This window comes from Artemia franciscana, chromosome 5 (genome assembly GCF_032884065.1).
Source record: "Artemia franciscana chromosome 5, ASM3288406v1, whole genome shotgun sequence".
NCBI lineage: Eukaryota > Metazoa > Arthropoda > Branchiopoda > Anostraca > Artemiidae > Artemia > Artemia franciscana.
The window spans coordinates 13,695,104-13,707,572 of record NC_088867.1 but is presented as its reverse complement, the minus strand read 5'-3'; the positions used below and the strand labels follow the sequence as shown (position 1 = coordinate 13,707,572).

Genomic DNA, 12,469 nt, shown 5'->3' with positions numbered 1-12,469 from the left:
TTAGACCTTTCCCCAGGGGCTTTGGGGAGTCAGGATGTCTCCAAAGGCATAGTTATTCGACTTTTCAACTATGCCAAACAAAATGGCTATCTCAAAATTTTGATCGGACGAATTTGATAAAAAGGGGTGTGGGTGGGGGCATAGTTGCCCTCCGATTTCTTATCATTTAAAAAGAGCTCTAGAGCTTTCTAGATTTAAAATTTCAACATTACCTATCAGAAGCTACGAGTCCGAGAAAAATTGCTTGATTTTATAAATGGAGAAAACGCCCCTAAAAAGTCAAAGAATCTTAGTAAAAAAAAAAAAAAAAAAAAAAAACAAAAAAAAAAAAAAAAAAAAAAAAAAAAAAAAAAAAAAAAACAATCAGATTCAGTACATTAGAGAATCCTACTGTCGAATTTTCAAGCTCCCATCTTTAAAGATGGAGAATCTTATATTTTATGAAGAGAAAGATCCCGGACGCGTGTTTATTTGATTTTTATATTCTTCCCAATGGTGATAGTCGAGCCAATAGTCCTAGGAAATTTTTTCTTTGCGATTAACGAGCAACATTAAAAGTTAAAACAAACAGAAATTATTTCGTATATGAGGGGGATATCCCCTCTTCAATACCTTGCTCTGTATGCTAAAGTTTGAGTTTTTGTCCCAATTCTTTAAAATGACTTCTGAAACACAAGGACCGTTTAATTGGAATAAGAAGCTTGTTGCATATTTCTGGCCCCTATTAGTTTTGCAGAATTCTAAAAGATTATCAACAATATAAAAAACGGTAATTCAGTGGGACATGATGAACTATCAACGAATTTGTCAAAGAGTATTGCCGGAATTATTTTTGAACCACATATCCACATTTTCAATTTGAGTTTCAATTCGGGTATATTTCCCAGTAGATGGAAAATTGCCCGAGTACTTCCATTGTATGGACAAGGTGATAAACCTGATGTGAGTAATTATGGTTCAATTGCAATTTTATCGCCATTATCTAAAGTGTTTGAAAAAAAATTTTAAGAAAGGATTTCTAGCTATTTGGATAAAATAAATTTCTTTACCAAATATCAATTTGGATTTAGGGCAATCTGTTCGACAGAACACGCAGTTGCAGCTCCTTAATTAAAAATAAATGATTTTTTAGATGATGATTTCCATGTGGCTACTGTTTTCTATTATATAAAAAAAGCATTTGACACTTTAAATCATTAAATTCTTCTTAACAAAATGATAAATTCCGGCATAAGAGGAAAAGGATTACAAATTATTGAATCATACCTGTGCGGATGCAAAATCACAGTAGATGCTGGTGGAAAAATAACTTATTTAAATAGTCTTATTAATATTGGTGTCCCCCAAGTTTCAGTATTAGGTCCACTTTTATTTTTGATTTATATTAATGATCTTTCACGGGGTTCGCATGAGAATATTAGCCATGCAGTTCTATTTACAGATGATACACCTATAACAGTTAAAGCTAGGGACTCATCGATTTTGATCGAAAATCTGACTATAAGTGTTACCTCAGTTAGTCGATGGTTTGTATCCAATAATCTAGTACCGAATTTTACAAAAACTAAATTTTTGCTTTTGGTCCTTCAAAACTCGAATGATTACTTGTCAGGAGCTTCAGGTTAATGTTCAAAATTTTGTAGGGTCGAATTCGTTATTTAGGAGTTTTTCTTGATCGCCTTTTGTCATTTCATAATCATATTGAGTATTTAAGATTAAAACTTGCTCAAAACACTGGGTCGATGTATCGTTTGAAGAATATTTTTCCTTTTATCATTTTAAAGATAATTTACCACTCTCTAATTGCTTCTTATTTGACTTACTGCTCAGTTGTATATCTTGATACATTTTGGAAGCATATAAAACCCTTTCAGGTACTACAAAATAGGGCAATAAGAATACTTGGAAATTTTTTACATCGACCTTCAAAACTTGAAAATGTTTCAGGAACTGAAACGTTATTCCTTTTCTTAAATTTGTTAGATTTAAATGATATACGAGTATTGAATGCTTCCATATGGCATTTTCAAATCCAAACTTCTAAAAATTATATCTATGATAAATCTCTGTTAATTTTATTTCCTAGTTCGGATTGTCGAAGGTCTGGGATATACCAAATTCCTTTTGTAAATTCCGAAAGGTCAAAGTTTTCGATTAGGTACCAAATACCCTTCATTACAAACAATTATAAGCTGAATGACAAAATTTGACTCATCCCAAAATCTCAGCTAAATCTAAAGAAGTAAATATTAAAGATTATTTGCTAAAATTTTAATTATTCACCATTGATGATGAAAAATTAAATCATTTGATCTTCTTCTTTGTAAGTTTTGTTTTTATGCCCCTGTGTTTGGGATGGCTTCCCACGCCCCTCTTGCCCGATATTTATTTATTTACTTATCCTTGTTACTTCTCTTCTATGAGATTTTTTTCTATTTTGTTTGTTTTTTGCCGTGTTAAATTGGGAACCATTGTTATGATGAGATGTTGATAGCTTTTCAATGTTTTTGCACTGTCCCAACTTTACGGACTTTGGTCTCTGTTAGGGCATAATATTGTTTTTGTATTTTTTAAGTTGAATAAAGTAAAGTTGAAGTTTGAAGTGTATAGAAACTTTAGCATGTAGAGCTTAGTTTTGAGGAAGGAACAACTGCCTTAACATATGGAGCAATTTCTATAATTTTTAAGTTTTAATGCTGGTCCTTATTTTTGGTCGTAAATTATTTTTTTATATTTAATCATACTGTAAGACAAAGACACTGATCCAGAAATGTATTAAATAAATAAAGGCGTTCAACTCCAGTATGTTTCAATCCACGCCCAATAGAAACTAGGTTAAAAAGATAAAAAGAAACAAAAAACCGGAAAATACCTGGGAAATTTATAATTGAGGCATGATTTTGACGCATTTGAGAGTGGGGATGGGGGTAAAGTGAAGCGAAGCACTCAAATGTTATAACAATAAGTGCTTTGTGCGTTTTAAAAGTTCTTTTCAGAATTTTACAGCCCATATTAGCTATAGACAAAAATAATTTGAGCCAAAAAATACCAAAGATTAGCAGTATAAATTTATTTTTGGGCATTTAGCTGCTTTTTTTCGATAAGTTTTTTAGCGTGAAAATTTTGAAATTTGCCATAGAAACGAGACGCGTGGATTTCAAATGTAAAAAACAAGCATTGGCAATGGCAGATCGGCTCTCTCTTGCAGAAGTTAATAGGAAGTTAAATATTGGAGCAATCGAGGACTTGGATGACTGGGCTATTCCTATAGCCTTTATAAAAAATGAAAATATGCCTAATCAAGTCAACCAAAGACCTAATGAAGATTCTTTGCAGCCTTGGAGACTTAAAGAAAGGGCAAGTTATAGCCATGATGAATGCTTTTATAGTTGAATTGATGACTGTTTAGCCATTTAAAATAAAAATATTCAAATTCTATAGCTAATAGGAACAGGATGAAAACATAACTAAAAGTTTTTTTTTATGCTCTATCTCAATATAATAATCATTTCACTTGCAAATGCACCCCTCCCCCCAACTTAAAGTTGCATGATAACCTAGCAACGTAGATTTGCACTCAGTTTGATACTAATAAAAGCCCACTGAAATATGAGTGCTGATATAAGATAGATTTATATAATGTAGGCTAGAAGACAAAAAAAAAAACAACAACAAACAAACAATTAGGCTAATCAGCAAAATTCTTACTGTAGGCCTATTATATGCAGGATATTTTATTTAATTGCATTAGTTTATCATGTATACTTGTATTGTGATCTTAATTAATAAATTATTATTTTTAAATGATAAAGCCAGTAGGCTCTCAGTAGATCTGAAATTCTTTTTCAATCAGATATAAGTCTAGGCTAATGGTTTTGAAAGGTCAAAATGCCTATTCACAGAGAAAACAAAATAATACCAAACTTGGCAGCACTAAAAATTAATTAATTGTTTGAGTTTAGTTAATTAATTTTTTTTTGTTAGCCTAATATTTTGACTTGTTAAGTTTGTTAAATTTGATTGATTTTAATCCATGCCTGTTGAATATAGGCTATGACTTGGAAAGAAGTGATCTAAAGCTTATTTGTTTAGTGTGTTTTAACCAGTTTTCTTAACCTGTTTCTTGTGCCAAACATCAGAAACTAGGTGTCATTTTGTTGTCCATTAAAGGGTTTCAAATTTGATTTACAGGCAAAATGGTTTGTAAATTTGGAGAGAGCATTAAAAAGGACAGCAAGTAGTATGCTCACCTTTCCCCCAACTCCACTATGTAATCTTGTATATATTTCCTGCTGCTTATTTTCTGGCAAAATTGTAGTTAATAAAATAAAACTAAAAGTCAAAATCAACTAAAAGTTTCCCTGATAATAATGAAGCAAGAATTACATTGTTGTTGTAGCTAGTTTATAGGGGTTGTCCTAACAAAGTATTTCCTTGTTGCTTTGCAAATTTTAAAACCTGTGAACAGTTTTTTGAGACACACCTATATATTCAGACATACTAAACTACACAGCAAGACAGTACTTAACATCTATTTCTTATTTATGATGCCAGTCACTGGGTAATTTCAGACTTTAACTGGTTTCTGGTGGATTTAAAGATCTTGAGGGTAAGTAGTAAATTTTATCAAGTAACAGTAATAGAATAAATGAAAGCGGTCTTGTATGTTATGAGTGTTTTTGGATTTGTATCAGTTTGTTCAAGCTCATATATAGTATTCTCTATAGTAAGTTTTGAGTTCATCTGTTTCTTTGCTAGGTAGAAGGTGAACAAATCCCTTAATGTATCTTTTATGCCCTTTTTAACTATGCTAATTGCTTCCTTTGTAGATTCCATTATGAGCTCCTGAAAAAACCTTGACAGGTGGTACCATGTCCTTCATTTTTTTTTCATTTTCTCCATTGAAGCAGTTTATATGATTTGTATTTTTTTGTTCCATTATTTTATAGAAGGAAAGCAATCTATAATTTCCATTATGTTCATCTTCTATTGGGCTAGATAATGGAAAGACCTATCATTTATCTGGTATATAGTAGATAAAATAGTGGGAAGCCTCTTACAAGGCTATGCCAGTAAATTACAATTTTTTAATTACTTCTCTAGGTAGAAGGTTAACACACCATTCAATGTTTATATTAATGCTGTACTCCAAATATCCCGATTTTCGCCCTTGCAAATGCAACCTACCCCTCCTCTCTACTAGGACAAGATATAGCCCTAGACTGCAGACAAAACATTGCTGTTTTTTTTGTATAGATTGTTTGTTTTGATTGTTTCTTATTAAAAGTTGCTTTATAATACCAATCTAAAAGAAAAAATCAGCAAAGATTTGTATATGGCCTAATGCCACATCTTACCTTAAATTGCAGCTTGGAGCAATCTAAGGATTTCCTCCTTATAGGCTCCATGAAGAATTAAAGACAAATTGAAGACTAATGGGCTGCCCAATCATACTTCCACTCAACATCACTCCATTCAGAATCCACTCTTGATTTGAAAGTGTCAAGACAAGTTGCAAAGACAGCATATTCTGATAGTCTATTCCAAAGGCTGGTGACTCTATTTGAAAAGAACTTATTTCTCTGGTGGAGTCTACATGACATCTTAGACAGTTTCTTTGAGTTACATCTGGGAGAAGAGGTGGCGGCAAACAAGAATAAATCAGAGACAATGTTTGTTGAAACAAGTTTGAAGGCAGTTATGACATCCCTGCGTTTGTGCCTATGTGTTAGACTTGATAGTTCAAGGCAATGAAGACGTTCACAATAGGGGACTGTTTGGAATTTGCTAATCAATCTTGTTGCTCACCTTTGAACTGCTTCTAGGATGGATTTGTCTTTTTTGTAAAAAGGGGATACAAGTGCCATGCCAACTTCAAGTTTAGGTCAAACAAGAGCTTTATATAGGGTTGTCATGACTCCTGGAGAGTGGCTGCTGATAGTTCTCTTTATTGTTCCTAGGATCTGTTTAGCTGATAAAGCAGCAATAACAGCATGAGAATCAAATTTATGTTTCTCATCAATCAAGACACCCAGATATCTATCCTTGGGAACAGCCTCAAGTGGTAGGTCATTCAGAGTGTACCCAAAACATAAGTCATTTTCTCCAAAATAAAGGACAGGGCTTTTAGATGTGTTGAAGCTCAATAACCAGGCATTTGCCCAATTACTAAGCTCATTTATATCATGTTGAAAGATGTCTGCATCCAAGTTGGTTTCTGACACCAATAAGTTTGGAATCATCTGCATATAAAGTTAAATAATTGTGTACTACACTAGGGGCATCATTAATAAGAATATTGAAGAGGGTAGGGCCAAGGATAGCACCTTGCAGCCCACCATTCTTGACTAGCAATGAATTGGAATAGATCAGCATTCTATGAGATGTAAATATTCTGACCTGCTGAGTCCTTTCAGCAAGATATGCCTTAATCCAGCCAATAACTTGATTGTTTATTTCTGCAGCATGTAATTTGACCATCAGTCTCCTGTGGTAGCCCCTATCAATGTCTTTGGCTAGGTCAAAGAGGGCAACATCAACAGGAATTCCCTTGTCTATTAGATGTGTAACAAGATTGTAAGATTGCAGTAGATTTATGTCAACAGATCTACCACTTTGGAAACCATGTTGAGAATTGTGAAGAATGCCATTTTTTTCAAGATGTTTAATAATAGCATCACTAATTATTCCTTCAATCACTTTGACTACAGAAGAGGTAATACTGATTGGCCTCTAGTTTGCAACAGAATTTTTTTTTCCCTTTTCGAAAACAGGAGTTATGTATGCTTTTTTCCAATCTACCAGAAGTTGTGCAGCTTTGATTGATTTTTGGAAGTTTAGAGCTAATGAGACAGCTAGGGTATCTTTAGTATGTTTGAGAAGTCGCAGATGAATATTGTCATGACCCTTAGATTTATTTACGTTAATTGAAGCAAGTTTCTTATTCACCATGCATTCAAGTACTTTAGTATCTGGCATAGCAGTAGTGATAGGGTAAAGATAGTGCCTGACCGTCAAGAAATACTGAGGAAAATTGTTTGTTCAAGACTTCTGCTTTACTTTCAGGTGTGGATATCACACATCCGTTTTCCAATAGATCTGGAACTGAGTGTACCTGGTTTCTTAGTTAATGCATGCCTCCAACAGAGTTTGGGATTTACCTTGATTTGTTGAGCCATTTTGTTTTCATAATTTGATTTTAATTTTTAAATATTATTTGTGACAAGATTTCTGGCTACCTGGTATCTTTTGAAGTTGCAGGAGTTCCTATCTTTTTGATACTTTTTCCTTGCTTTGGATTTTCTTTGGATGAGATTACAAGTAAGAGGAGCTAGATATGGCAATGTTTTAGGCTGTCTAATCATGCTGATGCTAGTATGTCTCAATTCAGCACTAAGTAATAAAGTTTTTAAGATATGCCAAGAAGTCTCAAGATCATCATCTGTGGTAAAGCTCCAGTTAATACATGCTAAATCTCTACAGCCTTGTAATCAATAAATGAGTGATGCTTATAAGTAGTTTGTTTGCTGTGAATATTAATTGTAGAGAGAATTGTAAAATGATCACTTTTTCCAAGGGGGGGGGGAGATAATCATTGCTTATCAATATCTCAGGACTAGAAACAATAACTAGCTCAAGAAGGGATGGATTCTGATCGCTACAAATTCTTATAGACTCTTTCAAAGTTTAGTATATATGATTGTTTGATAGACAAGATGAAAAGGTTGAATCCATAGTTTGTGGTTTTGATGACTCATATCCATCAATCCATAAAATATCTGGCAGGTTGATGAAATCGCCAACTATAATTGTTTCAAAAGATATGATTTTTATGGCACTTAGGTATTTACCAAGTGACAATATAGTGATTGCAAATTCTGTTGGCCTGTCTATCCTGGTTTTGCTAATTTAGGCACTTTCAGATAAGCTAGGACGATGACATTTGGCAGGCGCATTAGGAACCAGAACAGATTAAATTAGAAATTGTTGTTTCCCCGATTCGACTATCTGGGGGGGGGGGATGGTTAAATTGGAAAAATTAGAAAAAAGAGGTATTTTTAACTTACAAACAGGTGATCAGATCTTAATAAAATTTGATGTTTGGAAGGATGCGTGTCTCAGAGCTCTTGGAAAAATCTTGGAAAACGCTTGGAGTGGAGGGATCAGGATAAAACTTGGTGGGAAAAATAAGCACAAGTCCTAGATACGTGATTGACATAACCGGAACGTATCCGTTCTTTTTTTTTGGGGGTGGGGTGTGGGTGGCTGGTAGGGTGGGGGGGTGGGGGGGGGGAGAGAGTTAATTCTGATAAATTAGAAAAAATAGGTATTTTTAACTTATGAAGGTGTGATTGGATCTTGATGAAATTTCATATTTAGAAAGACCTCGTAGTTCAGGTCGTTATTATAAATCTCAACCAGATCAAGTGTCATTGGGGGGGGGGGGGGGGGCACCAGAGATATTGGAAAACGCTTGAAGCAGAGAGATCAGGATGAACCTTGGTGGGAATAATAAAGCACAAGTCCAAGATACGTGACTGACATAACCAGACCGGATCCGCTCTCTTTGGTGGTGTTGGGGGGGGGGGGGTAATTCGGAAAAATTAAGAAAATGAGATATTTGGAACAAACAGGTGATCAGATCTTAATGAAATTGGATATTTAGAAGGATCTTGTGCTTTAGAGCTCTCATTTTATATCCCTACTAGATCCGGTGACACTGGGGGGAGTCGGAGGGGGAAACCGGAATTCTTGGAAAATGTGAAAATTGAGGTATTTTCATATTACGAATGGGTGATTGAATCTTAATGAAACTTGCTATATAGAAGGATCATGTCTCAGATGCTTTGTTTTTGATTCGAATCGGATCCGGGGACATTGGAGGCTGGAGGGGGAAACAGAAATCTTGGAAACCGGAAATCATGGAAAATGCTTTGAGTGGAGAGATCTGGATGAAACTTGATGGGAAGAATAACCACAAGTTCAAGATACGTGATTGCCATAATTGGAACGGATCCACTCTCTGGGGGAGTTGGAGGGGGGAAACAGAAATCTTGGAAACCGGAAATCATGGAAAACGCTTAGATTGGAGAGATCAGGACGAAACTTGATGGGAAGAATAACCACAAGTTCAAGATACGTGATTGCCATAATTGGAACGGATCCACTCTCTTTGGGGGAGTTGGTGGGATTTCCAGTTCTTTGGCGAGTTTGGTGCTTCTGGACGTGCTAGGACAATGAAAATTGGTGGGCATGTCAGGGACCTGCACAAATTGACTTGATAACAGTCGTTTCCCCGATTCGACCATCTGGGGGGCTGGAAGGGGAAAAATTGAAAAAAATTAGAGGTATTTTTAACTTACGAATGGGTGATCGGATCTTAATGAAATTGGATATTTAGAAGGACCTCATGTCTCAGAGCTCTCATTTTGAATCCCGACCATATCCGGTGATATTGGGGGAGTTGGAGGGGGAAACGGGAAATCTTGGAATACGCTTAGAGTGGAGAAATTGGGATGAAACTTGGTGGGAAGAATGAGCACAAGTCCTAGATATTTGATTTTCATAACCGGACTGAATCCGCTCTCTTTGGGGGAGTTGGGAGGGGGTTAATTCGGAAAAGTTAGAAAAATTGAGGTATTTTCAACTTAAGAACAGGTTCAATTCAATTCAATTCAAATTCATTTTATTTAAAAAACATTCGACGGACAGAGCCGATTATTAGTTTTTATTGTCATACACACACAAAAATTCGTCGACAAGTCAAAATTAACATTCACAAAATTAATAATATATACAATTAACAATAATAATTGTCACATACACACGAAAATAAGTCAACAAATATACACAAAATTATAATAATACAATTAACAACAATAATCCGGATTAAAAAGTCGATCCAGCATTAAACAACTTAACAAACGAGGGCACAAAACTAAGCTCATAACGAGCATGTGACACAGTCACAGGTTGAAGTTTTGGTACAGGCTCTGCAACGGCCCTGAGTGGCCTTACCCGTGCCGGTTGATGTTGGGGAGGAAGGATATTTCGGTGTATAGGGCTGGACAAAATTTTATTACCAAAGGATAGGGCTAGTTTTAAACGACGAGATTGAAGGGTTTGAAGTTGAAACTGATTAAGGAGGGATATGTACGGTATTTTTGGGGCTTTTGAGATTACTAGGAGGGCACGGTATTGCACCCTCTCAACCCGGTCCGACTGTTCCCTAGTCAGCCCGAAATGCCATACAGGGCAACAGTATTCAAGTGTGGAACGTATAAAAGAGAAATAGATGCGTAGGAGGTGTGGTGCAGGGATTCCATGGCGAGCCAACAACTTTAGAGACCTGATGGCCAAATTAGCTTTTTTTAACATGCCATCAACATGTTTATTCCACTTCAGATCTGAAGTGATATGGACGCCGAGCAGTTTAATTTCGGTCACGTGACTGGCGCTGGGAATAGGTGGATTAAAAACTGGCGCAGATTTTAAAAAAGAAAATGTTAAAATTACAGATTTATCAAAGTTGACAGTCATTTTGTCCACCTTTGCCTCTTGACATATATCTTTCATTAATGAACCTGCTCTGCTTGGTAGGTTTTTCCGACAACATTCAATGAGCGACAGATCGTCGACATACTTCCAGCGATCGTCCAGTGTTGTTGCCAAATCATTTATTATAACAAGAAACAAAAGTGGTCCCAAGAGGGTACCTTGGGGAACTCCACAAAAAATGGGTAGTGGGTCGGAGTAGGTGGACTTATATTTTGTCCGTTGACATCTACCAGAAAGAAAACTAGCAATTAAACGTACAAGGAATGAATCTACACCTAGTCCAAGAAGTTTTTTTACAAGAATTTTGTGGCAAATTAAATCAAAAGCTTTTCTTAGATCTATTGCAATAAGATTAATCCAAGAATCTGGTTCATCGAGTTTTTGCAAAATACTGTCAATTATACTTACTAAGTAATGAGATGTAGATGTGTTTGGCATATTTCCAAACTGCCTTGGATCAATTTTGTCCAGAATACGGTCTTTCAGCCATGCTGCAACAAAACTTTCATACACTTTGCTAAAAATGGGTGTCATAGTGATCGGTCGGACACCCGAAAAATCATTGGGCGCATCTTTTTTTGGTATTGGTGTAATGAACCCATTTTTCCAAATTGATGGATACTCACCTGTTTTTGTCACCTGATTAAAAAGGAGTGTTAGGGGGCCACTAAGATAATCTGGAAATGCTTTGATGAGATCAATGGGAATATCTACAGGGGTAATGCTTGTTCTTTTAAGCCTTTTTAATTTGAAAAACACCTGGGACTCTGATATCAAAGGGAAATCAAAAGACTCAGGAGGAGGGGTGGGTATTCCCACGCTCAGCAAAGGCGGGAGGGATTGCACAATGTTACCCAGATGTTTATTAAGGGAGTTGGTTGTTACGACGTCATCTTCATCAATGCCAAAATCGACTCCTTTTTCCACCTTGCCCGTCATCCTTTTGATTCGGTTGTACCACTGGCTTGGTTTGGACTCGAACAGATGATTAACTTTACGTTCTACATATTTGTTCGCGTGTTTTCGAGTGACTTTTCTTAGTTTGTTTTTCAACCTGTTGGCTTGTTGGGTATTACCTTGACGGAAAAGCCATCTCTTTTCCATTACCATTTTCTTAACTTCTTGTGTAATATATGGTCGATCTGACGAGAAACGTTTTGTTGACTTCTCAGGAAAACAGGCCTTGTAATTATGAAGCAAAGCTTCTTGGAAAATAGTAGCTTTTTCGTTGCTACTTTTAGCATCTTGGAATTTTTCCCATTTCTCGCAGCTTAACCATTGGCCAAAAGTCAGAAGTCCCTCACTTGTGATTGGTCGACTGATAGTTACAGTTGTAGTGTAATCGATTTTAATGGAACAGGTGGGGTTAAGTTCAAGAGAAAAGTGGTAACTACCTCCAATTTGAGCCCCGGTCGTAGGTATGTTGTAAAATTCGTGCATATTTGTGGAAATTCGGTCAAGGGAGGTGCCACCTTTGGTTGTGGGAAAATTGACGAGCTGCTTCAGGCCGATTCCGGCGTCCAGGTGATGGAGCTTTAATTCATTGGCATCGCCCATCATGAAAATTCCGCATGATGGGTATTTGCCCAAAACAAAATCCGAACTGAGCTGTAGCTTTTCTACGAATGCTTGGCGGTATTCACTCGTCTGACCCGGCGAGTAATAATACACGCAGAGAGCAATACCAGTGAATTTCCGGGGGAGACGTCGTGGTTTTAGAATGACCCACATTATTTCGTCGTACTCAGTTAAAAAAGGGACATCAAGTCTAGCTGCTTTAAAAATTTCATGGGCATAAATAAGAACTCCGCCACCTTTTTTCCCCAGTGGATGGTCATCAGGTCGTATTTTTATAAACTCATCAAAACCACCTATTTTCAGGAGTTCTGGGTTTTGTCGATGAACTTCAGAA

At 36.1% G+C, this 12,469-nt stretch overlaps 1 protein-coding gene across 2 annotated transcripts in view; it reads left to right on the top strand.

The window, feature by feature from the left end:
• Nucleotides 1-3,153: 3,153 nt before the first annotated feature.
• LOC136026998 (regulatory-associated protein of mTOR-like) overlaps nucleotides 3,154-12,469 on the top strand; it is a 272,404-nt gene continuing 263,088 nt past the window's right edge. For both annotated transcript variants that reach the window (XM_065703879.1, XM_065703880.1), the window contains exon 1: nucleotides 3,154-3,357. In XM_065703879.1, coding sequence (XP_065559951.1) covers nucleotides 3,184-3,357 — 174 coding nt within the window. In that variant the 5' untranslated portion in view covers nucleotides 3,154-3,183. The remainder of the gene's footprint in view (nucleotides 3,358-12,469) is intronic.